General features: G+C 37.7%; 1 protein-coding gene across 3 annotated transcripts; it reads left to right on the plus strand.

Annotated features, from left to right (window-relative positions):
• Positions 1-1,541: 1,541 nt before the first annotated feature.
• LOC107041106 (acyl-CoA Delta(11) desaturase) lies at positions 1,542-17,505 on the plus strand. Of its 3 annotated transcripts, none has more exons than XM_015261500.1 (7): positions 1,542-1,640; positions 13,265-13,381; positions 13,805-14,055; positions 14,803-14,933; positions 15,001-15,206; positions 16,735-16,920; positions 16,986-17,505. In XM_015261500.1, the coding sequence occupies exons 3-7, from the start codon at positions 13,836-13,838 to the stop codon at positions 17,296-17,298; spliced, it is 1,056 nt and encodes a 351-aa protein (XP_015116986.1). In that variant the 5' UTR covers positions 1,542-1,640; positions 13,265-13,381; positions 13,805-13,835; the 3' UTR covers positions 17,299-17,505. The 3 variants fall into 3 exon arrangements, with proteins under 3 accessions (XP_015116986.1, XP_015116985.1, XP_015116987.1); XM_015261499.1 differs by having other exon boundaries at positions 13,822-14,055; XM_015261501.1 differs by having other exon boundaries at positions 13,828-14,055.
• Positions 17,506-23,780: the final 6,275 nt, after the last annotated feature.

Raw genomic sequence — 23,780 nt, forward strand, 5'->3', positions numbered from 1 at the left:
TCAATAGGATTTTCAATAAAAATTCAATGGAATTATTAGAGACATTTTAAACCCACAAATCTACCCGCGACTTCTATTAAAAAATTCGATGGCCCAATTTCCAGAAACCTAGAATACATTTCAATTTAATTATCTAGAGATAACGTGAAATATGGGCTAATTGTGGAAGAACATACAATAGCCCTCTTCACCTAATTATCCTTTGACTATAAAGAGAATAATTGAGTGGATTTCATTAAAACCGATAGACCACAATTTGTCCCAAGATAAGTACGAATCCCATCGAATAAAATTAATACACTAACCCTGTTGGCTGAGAGTTGCGACCGTTACCAAATGAAAAAGGCCATCCAATTATCGGCGGAGTAATTCGTTATTAATACAGCATAACTTTGCATTGTGGTATCCATTAATGGATTTCCCTAATCAAACCTCTAATGCTACACTGTACCTGTCGAGCATTCATTAATGCATTTCGGTAATCAAGAATTATGGGGGATTTAATGATAAAAGTGGCATGAGCATTTCCGGCTGAATAATTGGGGCTTTCGTGTCTTGAAATTCCCAATCGACTTGAAATTCAAATTTTCACTGATTTCCAATGAATTTTTCACCGAAATTCAACCGCAATTATTGAATACCAACAGGGAATTTCACAAGCAAATCAACCGATCGAGAATACCAATCATTCTTTAAACACTGAAATTTTATTGTTGAATCGCATTCTCGACAGTACTGCATTAAAAAATTCATTTGATACAAATCTCCATCGGGGAATGTTTGCGAATGGACGAGATGGGAAAAAAATGCCAATTAAAATAATGAATTTTCACAGAAAACCAATGCAGTACACTTCACCCATTGTTTTTACTGTTTGATAATGCTCAGTAGGCGGGTTTGGCACAACATATGTATTCTGATAGTCAAACATTTGGTTGTAAAAGGCCGCTAGTCAAATGAAGAGCGCGGGAAACTCCGTTTTTTAACGTTTCACAATGGCGATTTAATTGCAATCAGTGAAATCGTGTGTCAAATGTTCAATCTCGTGACAGGAAATTTTTTGGATTTATTAATTTTTTTATTAATGGAGAAAAATTTTCTAGAAAAATTCTAGTGCGAGTACTGGAAAAAATCACAATTCATCGGCTGTAAAAAATTCTAGTGCTAAGGTAAAAATTCTCGCTATTTCTGGTAAAATTTCGGGGGATTTCTGTGAAATTTTCACAGAAAATTCACAGAAAGAATAGTTTTTCAGATTCATAGTTCTCGAGTTTTTCTAGGAACGTGTGAGTTTATTTTTAGATGAGAAGATACGCACCTGGGTATCAAGTGCAACACGTGAAACTGCGTTCGCGATGATATATTTTTTGTCTTTTTTATTCTCTCTCATGATCGTTTCACGTGATCACCTTCCGATCGCGACTCACTGACCATCAACTAAAATGAGAAAATAATGCTAATACTCGTAGAAAAATCCAGTCCAGAGACGACTATATCTGATCTGAACACCAGCAGCCCTATATCTTTAACCTATAAAAGGAAAAACACATGTCCAGCACTTCACTTCCAGTTGTACTTTTAGCGAAGGAATTACTTACTCCTGTTATCTCAGTGTTCTGATCCGAATTTTATTTCAAAACGTAAGTAATAAAATAAATATATAAAATAAATATATAAAATAAATATATAAATAAATATATTAAAATAAAATTCTTCCCCGACGTCGGTGGCCGAGTGGGCTAGACGCAAGTTTAGTGTGCGAAAGGTTGTGAGTTCGATTCCCCGTGGAACCAAATTTTTCAACGAAAGGCACCGGCGAGCGGGAGGTTGCTAATAGAGTAACCGCCTGTACCGGCATGGGTTTCCTGTGGTTTCCCATGCTACTCCTATGTTCTATAGAAGGGCGAATGCGGTGCAGTGTAGAATTCACAGCCGCATGCATAGGGTTGGATAGAGTGCCGAAATGAGACCCAAAAAAAGGGGACTCGAAAGGCCTTAAAAAAAATAAATAAAATAAAATTCAAAAATTTTAAAAACTGCTTGCATGGCCATAGAAGCATCTATAATGTCCAAAAATAATTTTTCAATCACTTTATTGGAAATTCGTCATTGTTATAACATTCGTATTATGAAATTGAGAAATGACCGACTTTAGTCGTCATTTCCCAATTTTATACCCTCAACATACATTTGCCACCCGTAAAGTTGACGAAATCGGAGACAGCACAGCCCATGCTGTTGCTAATTGATCAGCGAAAAATCCAAGCGTTGCACCACACAATTTAGTGGGTCATCGCTCAATTCCATAATTAAAATCATAAATTAAATCAGTCGTTTATCGCTCCTCGTCCCGAGTGGTCCAGTCTTAAAGGGGGTTTCCCTCCCTTTAAGAAAAATCTAAATTTCTTCGTGATCGCGGAATTATTGAACTACTGGTGGAAAATGTTCACAAAATCGATCTACCTTCGCGTTTCTTCCCATATGGTAATTCGCTTAAGTCGATACTGTGCGTGGTAACCTATCGAATTAATAGTAGATAGCTATCGGGCGTGTTTGTGTAGGGATACTGCATCCTTAAATCGAGAATAGTGTCTTTTCTTGCATATAAGGGACCTTCCGTATATTATTTCGATGTATTGAAATGTTTTATGACTGCAAATATTGTTTTTCCCTTCGCGTCGACACAATTTCCCCTGTTCTCGGGGATCTCGTGAGCTGCTCTAGGGAATTATTTGCATTTATTCGTCGAATATTAATTTACATTTCATTTATTTATCTTATTTATTTATTTATAATTTATATTTTCTATTCAAATTTATTAAGTTAATCGAATTATTCATTTAAAATCAAAAGGCCTGTCTCAGTTTAAAAGACTTCTCAAATTGAATTGGATTAGTAAATTGGCAAATAACTTTCTTTTCTGAAATTCATTGGAATCAGCCTAGTATCCATCTAGTTCTATTCTCAACAAATTAAATCAGCAGAAGGCATCATCAGACCTTAAGGACATTCGACTTTGGTCTCGGTCCTTGGAGGAGAAACCGTATTTTTTGCTTCGACCCGAAATAGAGACCATCAGAAAGTATTGGGTCTGGATGTAACGAAGTCCCGATCAATTCGAGTGAATCTCCGATAATACTTGTATCGAGTGAAGTAGATGCTCAAAAAGACCGCATTGCTTGATGTAGTTTAGCATTCCGTTTCGCGGCTGCATTATGGCTGAGTGTAAAATGTCCCCCTTTGATCAATATCAGACGTGTATTTCAGTGACATGTGAAATACCGAAACCTGTCAAACTGATGTTCAATCAATTGTTTGTCAATAGTTTGTGTCGAAGCGAGTGCTCGTATTCAACTGGAATTCTTTCCTAATATGGAATGTTTTCGATGTCGGTCAAATATTTGAGCGTTCTTGCCGCTCATGAACATCGCATTTTGCCCCAATTCGGTTAACTTGATAAATGTGCAAATGCTCGAAATTTTCAGACAAAATCTGGATGGGAATTCTTGTCTGAATAAAATTTCTTTGGTAGCATTGATTTTTTTCGTAGTGTAATGATCCATCAAGAGAACAACGTGCGAATACGTGCTGAAATACTCCATCTCCAAGCGCAGTGGAATCCGTAATGGGTTGCGAGGAAAGCACAAAACAAATGATACCTCATTTTAAGATGTGAATGGTCTTGAAGCAAGATTTTCCAGTCTTAATTTGAAGGTTGAAAGTCTTAAGTTGAGATTTTTGAAGCTTTCAATTTCAGACTTTTGAGTCCCTTAAGCTGAGACTTTTGGTTGGGTCGCCATTTAAAATAATTCTGTAAGTTGAGTTTTGAAAGCCTTTCGTGAGACTTTATAAAATATCAACTTGAGGCTTTTGAAGTCTCCTTTTGAGATTTTACAAATGTCTGAAGTTCATACTTTAAAAGTCTCTAGTGAAGACTATAAAGTCTCTACTTGAGACTTCGTAAAGTCCTAATTCGAGATTTTTTAAATATCAACTTAAGACTTTTTAACGTCTCATTTTGAGATTTCAAAAACATCCCAAATTGATACTTGAAAAGTCTCAAGTTAAGAGTTTTTAAAGTCTCCACTTAAGACTTTGTAAAGCCTCAACTTGAGACTATGTAGAGTCTCAACATGAGACTTGTTAACGTTTCAACTTGAGATTCAACTTTCTATTCAACTGTTTCATTTCTTACTTAATTGATTATTTGGTCATAATACGGTCATACATATATATACACGTCATGAAGGAGGAATGCTATATGGTATCCTTTCCTCTTTGAAGACTGGGTTTATCCTTTTTGAAGGTGAAAGGATAACATATAGCATCCCTCCTTCATAACGTGTATATATATGTATGACTGTATTATGGCCGGATATTCAACTTCAGACTTTGTAAAGTCTCAACAAAGTTAAAGTGAACAGCTTGAATGCTCCGTCCTTCCTACTCTTGTTCTAAATACTTAGTCTCATTCAATTTCAATCGACGATCAAACTCTTATTGTCACAATTTATTCCCAATAAAATAATATTATTCTCTCAATTCATCAAGTTGGAAACTGCAGTGAATTTGATGATGATCGATTAGGACGAGGATCGTTTGTCGGAAACAATGGTGAACGCCTGGTCAGTGTAAAGACTACGTGACCCTCATTGTTCCCCGGTACCTCCGTGAGGATTTCCCTTAGGTGGCTAAAATCGTTTACTTGGGTAAACTCAGCGTCTCCAGATTTGGGACAACACTTTCGCGTCGTACTGTTAGCCTTCACCTTTATTTACCTTCGTAGAGAGCGAGAGAGAGAGAGAAGAGAGTTCGTCGATGGAATAGCATTCTCTTGGATATATGGACGAAGTCTGACAGACTCCCGAAATTTCTATACAACACAACTTTCTTCTCAAGTATTTGCTGGAGATTGCAGATATGTATTTACATGGAGTCAGAGTGAGTTGATGGAAGTTGACTCTTGTGATGTTGGACTGTTCTTCGAGTTAACTCTTTCCTTCGATGAAGCTGATGGTTTCTTGCAAGCCAAATATTGGAGCTTCTGGGGAGGACTGTTTGTGGATTTTAAAGGTGATCTAGCGATGGATGGAGAGTCAGAATGTCGTGAGGGTCAGCTCCATTTTGACTCTTATGATCAATTTGAGATTTTCAAATGTTGCAAATGTGAGACTTCCAAGAGTCTCACATTGAGGTTTTCAGACGGTTTGAATTGAAATATTAAAGTAAACCATTTACTTTGGACTATGGAGAATCTATCGCCGGCGAGAAGGTAGAAGTAGGAGACCGGGTTATATAGGCGTGATATCTTCAATTGATTTTCGAATTCCTCCAAGAAAAATTGACCACCATTACGAGTCGAGCAACGCGACAACACCGCACCACAACTGATCGAGCTCGGTAAAGTCGGTGATGATAATTCAGTGCTGGAAGCATATGGACACGTATAACACACACACATCTTTCTCTCACTGTTGCAACCCCACTACTAGCCGAAGCGTGCGAAATTGCCCGATCAAAATTCGACTGTTACCACTGCAGTCACAAGTCCTCCATTGCTTATGAACATTTTCTTTAATTTTTGTTCTCAAGACCGAAAAAGTACGCCATAACACTTCTAATTTGATGAGAAAAATTATTTGTAACATGAATGATTTATGTAGTCAATTTTATTTTTATTTTCAACTTGTTTGTCCATCCTTAAGACTTTCAAGCTTCAAATTAAGACTTTGGAAAATCTCATTTTAAGACTTTTGAAATTTTAGAATTCTAAAATACGGTCAAATAAGGTATTATGTTTTGAGTGATATGTATCCCACATTCATAAGGGTCAAAAAGCACTTAAGGGTCACATAAAGATCACCTTCCTCCCACTCGAAAAAAAACAGTTCGTCAACCTCTTCACTCCCCAATATGTTCCCACAAGAAACGTGATATCGTTCCAAAAATGGAGTAAGTGCTGAGTCTATGCTTACCCGAAGAGTCGGGCTGTATTAAAGATGGCGAGTGCAGTGGCTGAATGGGCTATCGGCAAAACCGCGGAGGGGGATAAAAAAGGCGCAAATACAGGCTTGATGATGCAATGGAGAAATCCGTCGTCGGAGCTAGGTCAATCCGACCGAAATCTGGAAATTTCGGTGGAATGACGATTCAAACCTACAGTGGGTTCGTGCACAACGAGCACAGTTGAATTTTCGAAAAATAAATCTTTCGAGAGTGCGAGGGAGACCCAGTCGTAACCAAGTATTTTGTCCGGGGGAGGAATACTCCAGCTGACCTGGTTGTCAAGGGGAATTTATCGAACGAGTTTATTTATTCATTCATCAATGTTTCATTTGTTATTTTTTTTTCGTTCATAAAATTGGATGACAATAGCAATTGAAAACGACACGGATAAACACGGAATAATTACGTTTTAACGAGTAAACATAAATCGATTAACTAACTAATATATTCGAACAGAATGAGGGCGTTATTAATGCTCTCGGAAATATAAACAAGGGAGTTTTGTATTTTGGATGAAAATCGTGGGAAAAATGCAGAGTTTATTTACCTTATCGAGGAGTTGAAATAACGGTTGTAATTTTATCCCTCTAGCACTCTGTTATTCTAGCCAAAGCCAACAGTATTCGATACCATCGCTCAAATCACATCTTGCTTGGAATTCGATGGACGCAATATCTATCTACCGCCGCGAGGAAAAACATTTTAAAACTTCATGTTTCAAATGCACTCTCGTACCATCAATGTGTCGTTATATGTGTGCCATTCTCAGGCTTTTTTACGGTTGGTATTGAGTAGATTGAATGCTTGAAAATGTGGTTGGGTTGCTGGGGCGCGGGATTGGGTGACACCATGTCATCTAATCTGGCGAGTCTAAAACACTTCTTTCGTGAACAAAGCACTATGCGAGTGACTCTCCAACACCTGAAAAATATTGTGGTCCCCGCGAATAGAAAATTCCCGGAAAGAAGGTCTGTTTTTTCTGGTGACGTCTAGTTACGAGCGCAAAAAACTTATGTATTCAGTAGTCATAAGGGTCATGAAGGTCAGAAAGCTCTTATATAAGTTTTGAAACTCCAAATATTTTTTTCAATAAAATTGAAATTGAAATCTTAAAAAAAAAATTTTTAAATGTGATTTTTTGGAGGTAACGTCTGATTACAAGGGTCATGAAGGTCAAAAATTCAAGTATCTAGTGACCACAAGGGTTTTTGAGGGCTAGGAAGCTTTCATGGTAATTGAAAAAAATCGACATCTTTTTTTTACAAAATTGAAATCTGGAAAAAAACGTCAATTTTTTTGACAACCTTTAGTTAGAAGGGTCACGAAAAATCAAAAACTGATGTATCTAGTGACCATAAGGGCGATAAAGGCTAGAAAGCTCTTATGGTAATGTATAAAACTCGATATCTTTTTTTTTACAAAATTTAAAACTTGAAAAAACGAATAAAAAACGCTATTTGTTTGGTGTCCTTTGGTGAAGTTTAAAATGAAAACATAAAGAAACGTAATTCTTTGTGACCTCTGGTTACGGGGGGATCACGAGGGTCAAAAACTCATCCAAAAATACATCCACAGAAAAAAGCCGTGAAAAACATTTTGCGCACCACCAATGAAAAATTCCCCAAAACATCAAAATATACAGACATCCAATATTCGGTTTATCATCTGTTGGCTCGATTTACCATGCTCTAACGAAGTTTACCTGTCAAGCCCGCACCACGGGGGATGCCGAAAATTGGGAAATTGGGGGAAAGCTTTTAGGAAAATTATTGAATTTTCTCGTGGGTGCCATTGCTGATCGAGACAGAAGTTACGGAAACTAATCATGGTTTATGGTGATTCAATAATAAGTTAAACTTATCATCCACGTAATGCATTAATTAATACGATAATTCGATAAATCGGAAGCCCTGAGATATATCCATAAGTATCCACTGTAAAAATCCATGTCACAGGACATGTTAAAGAAAATTGAAATAAATTATCTGCGCCAAGTAAAAATTTCATAGAAAAATCTAGAGAATTCGCTAGAAAATAAAATTTAGGCCTTGGTTCTAGAAATTCCGCACAATGACGGCACGTTGATCTCCCTATCATTATAAAAATTCAAATCGACTTCTGGTGAAAAAAATTTGGTACTCGAAATTGAGACTCTAAAATTAAGGGTCCCAAGGGTCAAAATAAGGGTCATGAGGATTGGATTAAGGGTCGCCAGGGTCAGAATAAGGATCGCAAGGGTCAAAATAAGGGTCATGAGGGTCAGAATAAGGGTCATGATGGTTAAAATAAAGATCATAAGGGTCAGAATAAGGATCACGAGGGTCAGAATAAGGGTCACGAGGGTTAGATTAGGATCACAAGATCGCAAGGGTCAAAATAATGGTCCAAATAAGGGAAACAAGGGTCAGATTAAGGGGCATAATGAGGGGTCAAACAAGGGTTATGAGGGTCAGAAACTACGGGTCAGCGGGGTCAGAATAAGGATGATGGAGGTCATATGAGGGTCATAGGAGGGCGGAGCAGGCAGGGGGCGTTCCCCCTTGTTTCTAATAAAAATGTTCAATGGAAAATATTCTACAGAAATAATCAAGTAAATAACCGACCATCCTCACTTTTTTGGAATATTTCTCTGCACGTCGTTAATGAAGGCAATTTGAAACCAAATAATTTGCCCCCGTGCTTCAGTTTTCCTCGTGTTAGGAACTTTGATGTAATTAAGATCTCAGCGTGTACTAATGTTACGTGGTAAGCAGTCCTTTGACGAGCCTCCGAGACTTCTGCTTTGAAACTATTTACCCACTTATATGACAATCAAGTGAATAAATAGATTTTCCAAATCCACCACAGCGGGCTCATCATTTCGGTATAATTACGCTTCTGTTTATCAAAATCTGGGAGTTTTGCATATGGTAATTTTCCTCCGAGCTTTTAAAAATAATGAAAAAAAGCATTATTTGATCATTGGAGAGCACAGACTGCATAAACAGTTGTTCTAAACATAATTAACCGTACCATAACCAAAATATTATGGATTTGCATAACCGCTGAGGCATTCAGCGTAGATAGTCCCAAGTTTGAGCTCGTTCGTATTCATCTGATATGCGGCCAACTCAACAGCTGAAACTATGACGACGAATGGATTCAGCGGTGATCCATCGCTCCTCCACCGTATACCATGGGATTGTTAATGATGACGATTAAACGTCCAAGCACCTCTTTATTATTCCGAATCGTTGACTGAAATGAGGTGAAATAACGGATTTACCGACGTGTGATTTATTCAGGCGTGCGCGCGTTGTACCGATTAGAATAATTTGACGATGCGGAGAATTGATGGCAACGGATGGCGTTGCCTAGGTAAATGGGAACAGTCAACAATGAAGATGTAACTATTCTCGTTTGGTGCTTGGTTCAATATATCGCTCATGTGGTAGTCTATTTTAGATCGAGTATTGGTTTTCGGGATAAATTAACGGTTTTATTATTTTAATGAATATTTTTCCGAATGAAAGTATTGTATTCGTCAAATCTGAAATTTCATATTTTTGTGTCAGGATTACTAATTTTGGCCTTAGGGGTTCCAGTGTGCTATTTATGATAACTGATAAAATCATTGTTCAAGTGAATCCAATGTGATTTAAAATATTCTTCCCAATGTCATCTTGACTGAGTTCGATCATTCAGGGAAGAGTAAAAAATATTAACTTTGGGGGAATGTTGTCTGCCAACGTTGGGGAAGTGTTGGCTACCAACGTTAAGGTAATGTTGGCTGTCAACATTGGGCCAATGTTGAATTCAATGCGTCATCGAATTCAATTTAAAATACATCGTCACAGAAATTCCATTCGGAAGGGAATTGCTAATTCATTAGCAAAAATGTATTGACTATATTGTGACGAAAGCAATTTCCCAATTGTTGAAATGTTTCTTTCTTATGAAATTGGGAATGAGAATGTGGAATTGAGGAACGAGATGTCGATGAGGTTCGGAACGGTCTGAATCGCTTGGGCGTCACAAGAATTAAGAAAACCAAAAAATCTCATCATTTTTTTTCTTAAATTTTTAGATGAAATTCCAACTATTTTCACTCTCATGAGCCTTCCAGAATACATGAGAGTCTGAATTTCACGTAAAAGTGTCTATAAACAGCGATTGCTATGCTCTCCACAGACAATTACCAACAACAATCGTGGAAAAAACGAAGTGAATGACAAATTCATCAATTGAAATTGAATTCTGCTCTTTTGTGCACCGAAAATTTAAAGATAAAGGAGCAATGGAATAGCCCCTCTCGATATTGAGTCTGAAAACGACTCAGATGCCAAATAGCCAGAGGGTGCATACACCGAATCTCACGAAGTAGAAGAACATTTTCTTCGATCAGACATGTTACTCTTGGCTGAATAAGCCAAACTACCCCTTGGAATTGTTTCTTGATGCATGATGAAATGCACATTCGATGGAACACATATTTGCAGATGTATCTGTCAGTATCATACAGAGAAGAAATTTTTTTAGTTGCAGTGTTTTCAGTTATTCGTGAGCTGAGCACGGATATAGCCATCAGTGAGTCAAGTTCACTCAGCGAAGATCGAGTGGGCATCCGTATGGTTGAACGGCCAACGGCCAAGCTGAAGTGGTGCTTTTACGACTTTTTATCTCAAATCTCAACGATTGGAGTTGCGCTTGGATAAGCTTGCTTACACACACTATTCCGTGTGTTTGCCACCTTTCAGTCTCATAATACATTTTTTTAACCATGAACAACATCAGGGGAATTTAATTGGAGTTAGTGTTTTGGAGCTTTCAATGGTATTTCGGAATTTTTTTTTGGAAATTCCAAACAGAAAGTCAGTTTTTGCAGGTGACGCCTGCTTACAAAAGTGATGAGGATCAGAAAGCTCTTAGGGTATTCAAAAAATACGAAATATTTCTTTCTATTAAAATCGAAAACCTAAAAAAACGAATTGAAAAAAATCGGATGATTTTTTCAGGTGACGCCTGGTTAGAGGGGTCACAAGGGCCAAAAACTTATCTTCAGTGTGTAGAACTTGTTAAAACCGAATAGAAAACACAAACAATTTTTTTCCCTTAAAACTGAAATTGAAAAAAAATAAATAAAAAATTTTACCTTTTTTTAAGGGACATTTAATTACAAGGGTCACGAGGGTCAAAAACATATAAATTCAGTGGTCATGAAGGTCATAAGGCCCAAAAAGCTCTCCCGAAAACCTGAAAAAAAATGTGAAAAAAAAATTTCCAACAAAATCAAAATCTTGAGCTAACAAAATTAATAAAATCCCCCGAAACTTCAACTGTACTCCACTCCCCATGTTTTTCCGGTCAATTAGCAATTGCTCTCCCCCAAAATTTAATTTTGCATCCGTAGATCTGCACTCTTGTGTGAACCCAGAATTAATAGATGCCGGGGATTAATCGAAACAAGCCTATAATTATACGGCAGTTATCGTCTAGACTGGTGCAGCTCGATCGGGTATGCTGATTGCAATTAAGTGGATGATTGCTTCTTGTTCCACTACGTTATGCTGTCGTCCAAGCCCCCCGCTCTGTCCCTTCGCCCATGCCGTCGCACTGGTGGTGGCGCTATTGAAGGTTCTTGCGAATATGATCACGTTTACCAACTGGGAATTCTGGTACTCCAATAATGCTTGGATGCACTTGATTCGGTGGAAGCAGCCAATGTCGTAACAGTCTCATTTATTTTTGAGGAATCATAATGGGAGTTCATTCCCTCCAGCCAATTCTTCGGGCATTGCCGGTGAACTAGATTCAGTAGTCTCAATATTTCGGTATTTCAGGCTGTTTTGAAGATTGTATTATGGAGAGGATAGTCCATTTGGGAACTGATCCAATTATTGAAGTAGTCGAATTTCATGTTTTTGTAATGAATCGTCAGTAGCAAGTCGATTTATAAAAGAGGAAAAAATAGTTTTCTAATTTATTTTTAAAATATATCACAGGGTTTTTAAATAATTTTTCATCACGCTGTGCGAAAAAGTAACTTTTTAGGCACGCTTCGCGGGATCACTGGCGACGAGACCCCTGAACTATCCGGCAACCCTGCGACGAAACACTCTTCGCTCGGGTTCACCATCGATAAGTCGCACTTCGCAAATAATTTTTTTTATGCTCTTTGAGCTCCTGTTAATTATTGTAAACTATTTTTCGGTGTATGCCGGGATTTGCCGGCCATCTCCTGACTTCGCCACCGTACTGAGGGTCCAGACGAGTTTACCCTGGAGTTTCTCGCGTATTAAGCGGTGAGCGTAATTATTCTTGTGAGTGCTCACGTGGTCAAAATATTCGTTTCTCCGGTGGCCATTTTGGCACCGTTTGAGTTTTTAGAATTCGAGCCTTTGCCTTCGGGACGCGGCACTCAGTGGCCTTTGGCCTATTTTCTGTATTGTTTATTATTGAACATTATTAGTCCGTTCATTTCATTTATTGATTTTTGGAAATTTATTGTTTTTTGCTGCGTGGCTCTCACGTTATCGTCGCGTTCGTGTGATCCTCACGTCCGTGGGGTCATCCACGCCATTCTGTTTCGGATATTTTGCATTTTAAATTAATTATTATCGGAGGGATTATTTAGAATCCTTTACTATTCAGTTTTCTTGGTTAATCATATTGCGATTACATACTTTTTTGTTGTACCGCGTCAGGCGATAACCAAGTTATTTTTATTTTCCATTTTCCTTGTATTGAAATATTATCATTTCTGCAAATTTATTCTTTCGGGTTATATAACATCTTGGAAGATCTCTATTTTTTTTATTGTCAGAATATATATATTTTTATTTATCGAACTCGGTGCCCAGAGTACATTTTTTTATGCCCGTTCCCCCACGCCTCCGCGGTTTCATCTGAGCTAGGGGGGAAGTACAGGGCTGGATACGCGTGACCTTGTTCATTGAAGATCAAATGGACTGGTGCTCGTTTTTGTATCGGTTCCTCTCGAGTTGCCCCGTGATTAACAATTACTACGCACGTCTTATGTCAACACCTCCAGACGCACGAAAAACGACATAATGTTAATTAGTTGAAAAGCGTATAATTTAACATACCAATTTCATGCAGTGTACATGGTTAATTCACATTGACCTACCTACAATTGCCTATCTGCAACATGATCAGATTTTTTTATGCGATTCATTTTTTTTTTAAGTTCAAGAATTACCTATCAACTTTTTTGCTTGCTCAACTTTGCTCTCTAATAATGAATTATTGATGATCGTAGACGTTATACCACCAGTCGGTGATATAAGTGCTGAGAAGACCATCGCTTTCCTCTTCAGGTGGACCAATTCAGTGAATTATCAGTCGCATAAGGAGAAATTAGTAATAACTGTTATAGGTAGGTATCTTCAACTTGCAAAGAGTGGATTATCAGCTATAATACCCCAAGACCTTCAAAATTATCGGATATTTCCCAAGTGTTTTGTTGCTGATCCCGATCGTTGATATGCAGGAAAGCTTGAGGGAAATATCCGATGAATTTTGAAGATCGAGGGGTATTCGGAGGACAATTTCTTCAATTCTGATTTTGGCCGATCAGGGTGGAGTGTTCGGGGTTACGGGACACATTTCACCAAAATGTGAGGAATATCTGTCAAATTCGTAGAAAACAATTGACAAGCTACAGGGAAATTATCAGTCTGATAATTTCCCTGCAGCCGGGGAAATTATCAGCGTGAAACGCGTCACGTGAACCCGAATACTGCACTCTGATTGGTCAAAATCAGAATTGAGGAAATTGTCACAATTATTGATCTTGCAGTCATTTATTTCAACTAGCAAAAGAACAAACGATGGTGCGCAACCACCGAAAGGATGATGTATCCGGAAAATACACGGATTATAATGGCACGGACGAGGGAGACATCGAGCATAAACATGCCCCAGGATGGCTGAATTTCAAAACAAAAGTTGCCTGGGGAAATGTCATTGCATTTGCAATTTGGCACTGTATTACTCTCTACTCCTTACTTACATTTCCTTATTTACAATACAAGGGTCTTGTCCTATGGGGTGAGTACATGAGATATGATGGGCATGTAAGCAATAATTTAATGGAAAACTCTAGCCCTTCATAAGAATTCCATTGGAAAATTGTATTTGTTTTTTGCGCCAATCCTTCAGAAAAGTCTGCAACTTCCCCCGTCGTTATAAAATACATATTTCGTTACAGAAAAAACCTATAGATTTTGGTTTTTCTATATAACTTATTTTGTTGGGATTGTTTTTATAAAAATTCGTGGTCATGAATTTTCGTTTTTCTATTTTGAGAAGGGTACCGACGACTAATGAAATTGCGACTGTATTAATTTGTAGTTGCGAAAAATTCTCTGAAAATTTGGCTTCTCAATCCAAAATAATTTTAGTTTTTCAAATAATATAATTGAAAAAAAAACAGAATTTTAAACCGCTTCGTTTTATGTGGAAACAATCCTTAATTTTGTATGTTTAATTCATTTTTTTTTCACACAATTCAGATAGAAACTTTGAAAATTGAATAGTCTACTCTCACTGTTTATAATATTCAGCTCTATTAAATGTTAATTTGGAAGGTTTTCTAGAAGAATAATTCCTTGCAATTATAATGCGAGAGATTGGAGTTTGCCGAAGGAAAAACTTGAAGAATTGCTGAAAAAAAATTATCGTAGTGAAAATTTTGAGCATTGTCCCTAGAAAATTCAGAATCCTGTTCTCATAATTGCAACGCGGTTATCCGGGCTGAAAGAGATGAAGTAATGTTATCCTGATACGTAATTTCAGCTATCATTCTGTACTACTTCAACATGCTGTCAATTACCGCTGGTGTTCATCGCCTCTGGAGCCATCGAACGTACAAAGCAAGATTGCCATTACGAATTTTCTTAGCCGTGTGCTACTACAGTGCAGGACAAGTAAACTCTACGATTCCTACTATCTCCTGGAGCGATACAATATAATAATGATTTTGTTTCAAACCAGAATAAAATCGCTCAGTGGGTGCGGGACCACAGAATCCACCACAAGTACACAGACACCGATGCAGACCCCCACAGCATAAACCGGGGCTTCTTCTTCTCCCACATCGGTTGGCAAATGATGAAGAAACATCCGGACGTGGTGAAACGTGGTCTTGACGTAGACATGAGCGATGTTGAGAATGACCCGGCGATTGCTTTTCTAGAACGGTAAGTTGCTTCATCAAAGAAGTTCAATCAGAATTTTGGAAATAAACATGAGCGGAGAAAAAAAAATTTTTACCAAGGAATAATTTTCTTGGGAGGAATTTATTTTTTTACGAACGTATTTCTCCACGCCAGTCTGTCCCAGGTGGTCCATGCCCATCTCCAAATATTACAATAATATTAAATTATGAGATGATTATGCTGCATATGACCTTGAATGAACACCCGTCATTATTTTTCAATTTTTTTCGAATTTGAGATTTTCTTTCTTTTTCGTAAAATAATTTGGAATAATTCTAACTGTTCCCATCATATATATGTGCCCATCATAATACCTCATTCTTTACTCCATGTACTTTCGATTCGTCCTCGTTACGATTCCCTTCGTTTGAAACATTTTAATCTGAGAGAGACGCCCATGGGTTTCTGGATGAAAGCTCTTTCATCATTGCAATTATCCCTGATCAAAAAAGTGTCTTACATTCTCCGGGGGGTGGTTCTCTTTAGCTCATCCACTTAGGTGATAAGTCTACTTTATAAACTGAAAGCGAAATCTCTAATATGTATCGAAAGTCGCAGCGCTTTTACTACAGTAGATTCCCGTTATAGTCGTGCGCCTGAGGGTGTAGGGGTAGCCAATTCGGCGAACGTGACTATATTTCCTTACCCTCACCGAGCGCCCGGCGGCAACTAAATTCTCAGAACTCCGGGCGATAAGAAATAAGTAAGAAATAAACAGTTCGAGTAGTTTTTATTTTTTATAATTACCAACATTTTAATTGACATTTTCGTTGAATAATTTTTCCATTATTTACTGAATTTCCAACAATACTTGTAATCCCTTTTTGATACTTATAATCACTTTCTTCCCGTTGAAACATGATCGAGAACAGATATTTTATAAGAAGCCCACGGAACTAAACATTCGGGAGGAGATAGAAGCGTCGAGAGTGGAGGTAGGCCTCAAGCGCTCGGAGCTCGTATCTTATAGAGAGGTATCTTATATAAAGCCTCGACTGTATTACTACAGTAGGACTCCTGTAATTTCGAGCCGGCTATTTTCGACGGGCGGAGTCACTGCGTCCCCACTCTCGCGCTTTCAGTCCCCACTCCTTCCGTTTACGGAATGGTCCCATCACCTCCCGGGCGCATAGCCCTACGCTCCCGAGTGTTTCCCTAAGTTCAATCATTGGGAAAAATGTACTTTGGTGTTATCTCCTCACTGTTGCCCGACGACCGAAGACAGAGAGCAACATAATGCGTTCTCTCTCTGACCTCCCCACTACGCGCGCTTGGCCAATGAGAGCTCGGTCGACTATTTTCGACTTCTAGGAATTCGTTCCCCCGTCGGGTCGAAATTACAGGAGTCCTACTGTACTACCAATTGCCATATTTAGAGACGGACTTAGATCAGCTCTGGGAATGACTGGCCCGGAAAAATACGCTCCTAAACAAATAAATTCTTCTCGCAAAAAAATAATTCCTTGGCAAAAGTAATTTTTCTTAATGCATACGAAAACATTTCTCGCAGGCACTTTGCCTTCTTCAAAGTTCTTCTGTGCTTCGTCCTGCCAGTGGGGATTCCAGTAATCTTCTTCAATCAGGAATTGTGGGCAGCGATCATCACCCAATGGTTCATGCGATACCCAGCTGAACTGCATGCGACCTTTTCCATCAACAGCTTTGCCCACAGTATCGGCTACCGCAGTTATGACAAGTATGAACTGTCAAACATAATTCCAAAGTATCAATCATATCATCTTGATCTGACCTTCTCTCCAGATCCATCTTGCCAGTAGAGAATGGATTCATCTCCTTGTTTGCTGTTGGCGAAGGCTGGCACAATTATCATCACGTCTTCCCCTGGGACTATAAGGCAGCTGAACTACCTAGTGTTCCCTTCAATCAGGCAACCATGTGGATAAACATTTGGGCTAGGATGGGATTGGCGTATGACTTGAAGGAGGCGAATCCGGAAATGGTGAAGAGAGTTGTCATGAAGAGAGGGGACGGTAGTCATCCGGTTTACAGTCTGGAAACAGTTGGTGATGGTAAGGATTCGGGGGAGGAGCAGTCTCATGAATTGGAGCGCTAAATTATTGGTGGTGAATAAATGGAGAAAGTGGACGCGATTCTTCTTCATATTTGATTGTAACGACCAGAAATTAGCATAACATTTCTGTATATTTTTTATTGACGAATCAGTTGATTCGAATGTTCAATGGAATTACGATTTTGAGGTGCATATAACAGTAAAAAGTGTTAAAATTGAGGCGACAATTTTTTCTGAACTTTCAATGTATTCGAGAGTCAATTCAATGTAATATTCAACCTTTATTGTAAACCCCTACGAAAACGCACGTTTACCGCATTCCGCGGTCTGTCAGACTACTACTGCGTCTGGATCGCATTTCCTGTTTGTTTGAGCGAATGAATCAATACTTTTTGTAGCTGAAGGTTCAAATGACGGCGAAAACGGGAAACGATTAAACAAGGAAAGGTTTAACTTTGGAAGGGTTGAACAGAAGAGGGAAAGCGTATGGGTATATTTAATTTCATTTTTTTTTCTTTCAATGTATTTGAAATTCGATGGAATAATTTTCACAGTGAGTTGGACAGGGAATCCAATTTTATTTTTAATTTCAGTCATGATGGATTCAATTTGACATCGAATTGTTTATTAAATTTTTTATTCGTCTTTAAAATTTATTACTGAAAAATTTTATAGAGAACTTATTGCACTTTTTAAATGGATTTAAAATGTCATATATTGAAGATTCAGATTCTCCTACTTGAATTTTTTTTAAATCAATAGCACATGCGCGAAAAAATTTCACAGAAAAACCTGGTGAATTCAAATTTTCTGATAAAAAATGTCCAGTAGAAACTATTCAATAAGAAAAATCAGTTTATAGAATTTCATCTTTCTATAAAACTTTCTCTATAGAAATTTCTCGACATAAATGTTCAGAGATTTTCCACTCCATCTCTTTTTTTCAAAATAAAAAAAACTTTTTTTACAAAAAATGCCTCAATAAAATAAGATCTATAGAAAAATCTTATTCTATTGATTTCTTCTATAGAATATTTCCCGCTAAACAATTCTCTTGAAAAAAACGTGCAAGTAAGCTGCGGAATTTTTCAATAGAATCCAATCCAACAGAACCTTGTAGCGAATCCCCTTGTTTTTTTTTTATTAAATTTTTTCGAACGTCTACAGTTGAAATTTAGAAGTTCAAACCGCACAATTTGTCCATCTTAACATTTGTCCATCTTATCACGCTGGAATTGAGGATTAAAAAAAGTACAGAATGAAAAATTCCATTTCCCGTTGCAACTCAAACCCCTCCTCTCCCATCGTTTGGTCTTGGGAATTCGATGGATAGGTGAGCGTTGGACCCTGGCCAATATCGGACACCGACATACCCCGTACAATGGAATATCCGGTGTGAGAGCTTCAACCACGTTCGGTTAAATTGTCTGAACCCGAGTGAATTCTTTCCTCCAACTTCGAGTGACACATAAACACAAATTTACGATACCCCTCCCCCCTCCCCCACCCCGTTTTCAAGTTTAGATATGCATTAGGAATATCTGAGAAAAATATCATTTCAAAAGGAATGCATTCGTGGTTGTCGATTTTTCTCCCATAATCGCGAGGATATTCAGATGAAATACCGCATGATACTGTGGAAACGACCAGCAGGAAATTTTTACGATCTCGTCCATCATAAAAATTTACTTGTTGTCGTGAATTTGTCTGGAAAGAGAGAAAAATCACTGACTGTGGAGAAAATATTCGGCGGATATCTTATTTGTCGTGCATCAAAAGACCAAAATTGCCATTTTGCCTTTAAGGTGTCTGCACGGGGAGAAAAGTTGAATAAAAATTATCTAGAAAATCGCTGCAAATTTTACCGTACGAAAGATAATCGTCGAGCGAAATGTAATTCAATGATATTTTACGATTCGTTCGGTAAAAAAAACACATTTATGAATGCAAAAAATATCCTGGTCAAGGAGACGGATGGAACTGAAACTTTACCGATGACGTTCCGTTAAAAATCATTCCCGTTACAGTAAAATTACGGGAGGGTAGAGCAAAACGGACCACGGACAGAAAATTGGTAATTTTTTTTTGTGTCCTTCAAATCAGGAGCGCGGAATGTGTTGAATTGAAAGTGAGTTTATTGGATTGTAACCGTCACAGGGGTTTTATAGACAAGAAGTGTCTTTAACCCCAATTTGTTCAGATTTTCTAATCACCTCAAACCATAAATGACTTTAAAAAGCCAATATTTCCTAGGAATCTGTGTGTCTAAAGGTAAAACGAATATTTTTATATTCATTAGGTGCCCGCTAGTTTAAATTTGCCGTCTAAAACAGTGTATTTGGATACGAGCGCGTAAAAGTGTTTTTTGACACGTGTGTAGCGCTCCCACCCTCCCAAGAGTCAAAGAAAACTTTTCCCACTAGTGTCGAATCCTATTCTTCATTACCATGTGCGCAAAATTGCACTTTACGCACAAGTAGGGAGAACTGTTTCATCATTCATAAATCATTTTTTTCAGGCCGAGATCTAGAAAAAAAAATAAAAAATTCCCAATGACGCAGTAGACTCAGATATTTCTCCCGTGAATTTTTCAATATTTTTTCATTCCTCTGACTTTTCGCACGAAACACCTTAATTTATTCCGGCACAAAGTGGTTTTCTATTGACATTAAAGTTAACACTGAAAAAAACAATGGTACACGTTTATCGAGACCAGAGAAAGGCGAAATTCCCATCGCCTCTAACAGAAAATGGATTTTCGATGGAAGAGAATCGTTATCGAGGTACTTTGCATATTCAATTTTTTTCTCTTTTTTTCACTCCGCCCATCGAATCCCTTCCCCTCTCCCCCACCTCCCGCGACACCCTTCTTTTTTCTTTTCGTCACGCCTTGGCAGTATCGGGCGATCTCCTCTCATCGTCCACGCAAATAGCGAATACAAAATTTAATGTAAGCAAAAGACATACACCAATGTGGTATAATAACGAGAGAATGAAAATAGAGGAAATGGAGAGAACAGGGGACGAAATTGAGAATTTATTCTTGCAATTTTATCACACCAGTGGTTCAAGCTCGTTGGGGCAATATGACAGCTCAGGGGTAATGATGGTAATTCTGGAATCACCATTTGGGGGTTGGAGTTGGGACATTTTGCGTTTGGATTATCATATTTTTCGAATAATTTTTGGATGACGAATTGAAATAATTTTTTATATTGATATTCATTGAAATAATTCATGAGTTATACGCACGAAAAAATTTCATAGAGAAATAATAAATTTCATAGATAACTCTATTAGTTTTGGGCAGATCGTATTGCAGAATTCCATCTTTACAATTTTTTCTATTGCGATACTAGGGGCCTATGCCCCCTATCCTTATTCTGACCCTCGTGACCCTTATTTTGACCCTTAAATTTGATTACCAAATTTTAATCACCAGAAGTCAATTTGAGTTTTTTAATATAGAGAGATTTTCTATAGCAATTCCTCGACCTGAATTTTTTAGTTTGTTTCCACCCAATTTTTTTTCTCTTATCGGAGAAATCACACAAAAAAAAACTTGGAAACTTTGAGACTGAGGAATTTCAATAGAAAATATCTCAATAGAATAAGTTGTATCAAAAACCCAATTCCATAAATTTTTCAATGCAATATTATTTAATTTACCTTTGAAAATTTAGAATAATGAAAACATCAATGGAAATCTAATAGAATTTTCACACACAACATTCAATAATTGTATAATCCATATTCTGACGAGCACATCTCCCTCAATGTTAAAACACTCTGCAATTTATTCGAGAAAAATCTCACTACTCCCGCTAAAAATTCCGTGCAAATATCATATGTTGGTTTAGCAACCAGGATATTTGATGTCAACACTGTGATTGGCACGAAATATATCATGACACTGCTGTGCGAGAGTTTGATTAACTCGTCAGTGTGTTAAGCTCCCTATGAATTCATGTGTGTCGATACCGACTTAATCATCATGTCACTTGGAGGCTATTGCTAACGAGATTTTAGGCTGAAACATTTTCCATCGTTATCACAACATTATACTGTCAAAACAAAATGTCAGAGGTTCGGTAATAACTGAAGGTGACATTGAATTCGCTTGGAAATTGGAGTGGACTAACAATAGATGTGGAGGCGTTACACGTTCGACAAAATTTCACAGAAAAATCTAGCGAATTCGTCAGAAAATTCAATTGCATTTCTATTGAAATTTCTATTAACTTCCGCTGATTCTATTGTTCAATGGAAAATGTTCTATAGCAAAAATTAATAGAATTCGATTTTTCCATACAACTTATTCCATTGAAATATTTTCTGTACGAATTCTTTGCACACAATTTTCTACTTTTTTGCTCGTTTTAATGAAAGGAGAAGAAAAATGGAGTGCAGAAAACATGAAGAATTAATATCCCACAATTCGCATAAAAAATATTTCAATAAAAAAAGGCATAATTCAATAGAATCTATTAGAATTCCCTAGATTTCTCTTTGAATTTTTCTGAATAAAATAACCACTCCTTATTCTCACTAAAATAAACAAAGTCATAAAATCATGCCATTTAATCTTCAATGCCTCGACTCAATTAGCACCACCTCTTCAGTATAAAACCACAAAATCCAATTACACGAGTAGTATGAACAATGAACGCCACCACCAACAATCACACCGTTTGCCCATTTTTTTTTGCCATGAAAAAAAAGCATTAAAAATTCATCAACACTGCCTTTTGCATCCCATAAAAAAGCGCCATTGACAATATAACCAACGCCCCCTCCCCCCACACACCGAAATTGTTTATCTCCATATGGTAAATCGCGAGAGTAATACCTCCGCCCGCGCCCCGCCACTGAAAGATTTATATGCATCAGGAACGTTTACTTTATCGGATCTTACGACCAAGTTTTAGTAAAGTGTCGTCGTTGCCCGAGTGTGGGCGTGTGCTATCCTTTTAGGGGCTTTCGTACCGTTGGAAGATTAAGGTAAAGGCAGTATGCGTCGTCGGGTCTACTGGGATTTTATACATTTGAAGTAGCGTCACGTAAGACTCAAGTTTCCACGTTTAAGCCGAGAAACGATCCAAACCTCTTAATCTCCCCTAGTATTTTCGCTTGGATTATTTTGTTTCTAGCTTTTTGTCTGTCTCACACCGCAAAATAAATTACCAAAAACTTGGAGATTAGGGGGATTGAGAGTATTTGATGTGTGCCCGCAGGGAAAAATTTTTTATAGAAAAACCTAGCGAATTCTGTAGAAAATTCTGCGACGTTTGAGGGTTTATAGGGGGTACTCACACTGAGAGAAAAATATGATTCTTCTGGCTGTATTCCATCACCATTATAGTCAAAAAGTCCTCAACAATTTTTCATGGGTTACGGTAACTATGGCCGGAGAAGTAATTACTACAATGGAATGTAGTCATTGCAACTATTTTATAGTTCTCCTCACGATAGATTTGTCGTGGTTACTTTTGAACTTTGATTAGTTTAACTGCATTTTGATTTGCAAAAATTACGCTTGTGAAGTTACTATAATGTTATGTGCCTCATACAAAAAAAAATCGTATCGTTCACCAAAACTGCCTCAACTATTTTCTGATTGTAAATCGAACTTCAGATTTTTCTCTCAGTGCAGACAACCCAAACTAAGGATGACCCCTGGCGTCGCCAAGTTGACCCTTCGCTTCCGGCTGACTCTTCCGATTAGAGCCTAAAGGGGAGTCCGCTCACAATTATGATGGTTTTGTGGGAAAAGGTCGATAAATAATCACTCGCGCTAATTAATAATTAATAATATAATGTTTCGAAAAATGTTTAATGTCTCCAAGACAATAGGGTAAAACAATATACTAATCGTATGCCTTCATTCCCGTTCTTTGTATATACAAAATGAAACCTGGAAATTGGCGATGGTAATGGTGGTTGATAAAACCTAATTTTCTTAATTTTTCTATTAGATTTCGTCGGACGTGTCGCCTGTTGACATCGAATTATTTTTTCCTCTTGAAGTTGTTACTCAGCTACTTCGCCCCATGTGCCAACAGATAGCCACCCAACCGCGAGCTTTCAATATGCAAATGTTAATATATTAGTAAGTGAAACGCCGTATTCGTGACTGTGAATATCGCCAGCGGTGTAAACCCAACCTTCGATTTTCATTTCGCATGTACTTAATTACTTCTTGGAGTGAGCAGCACTCAACCGTTGCATTCATTTCGACTGTTGCACGATGATTCAACGGTTTGAACATAACTTTCGCCAGTTTTCATTCCGCACAAACCACAAACATCCCTTCCAATCGTTCATCAATATCCTCGCTAATTAATTGATCGTAATGGGAATTGATATGAATCATTGTCACCGTTAAAAGGCGATTTTCATTCCGAATGTATTCAATTGATATCAACTGTCGAATGACTAGCCACAGGAGAGATGTTGCTTTGACCCTTTATCCAGAGGCTTGGGAGCTTTAGAGTCCCAGTGGGCCAACACAGGCTACTAGGCAT

The sequence above is a fragment of the Diachasma alloeum genome, unplaced genomic scaffold (genome assembly GCF_001412515.2).
Source record: "Diachasma alloeum isolate Michigan unplaced genomic scaffold, Dall2.0 Dall_scaffold_00354, whole genome shotgun sequence".
In the NCBI taxonomy this organism is placed as follows: domain Eukaryota; kingdom Metazoa; phylum Arthropoda; class Insecta; order Hymenoptera; family Braconidae; genus Diachasma; species Diachasma alloeum.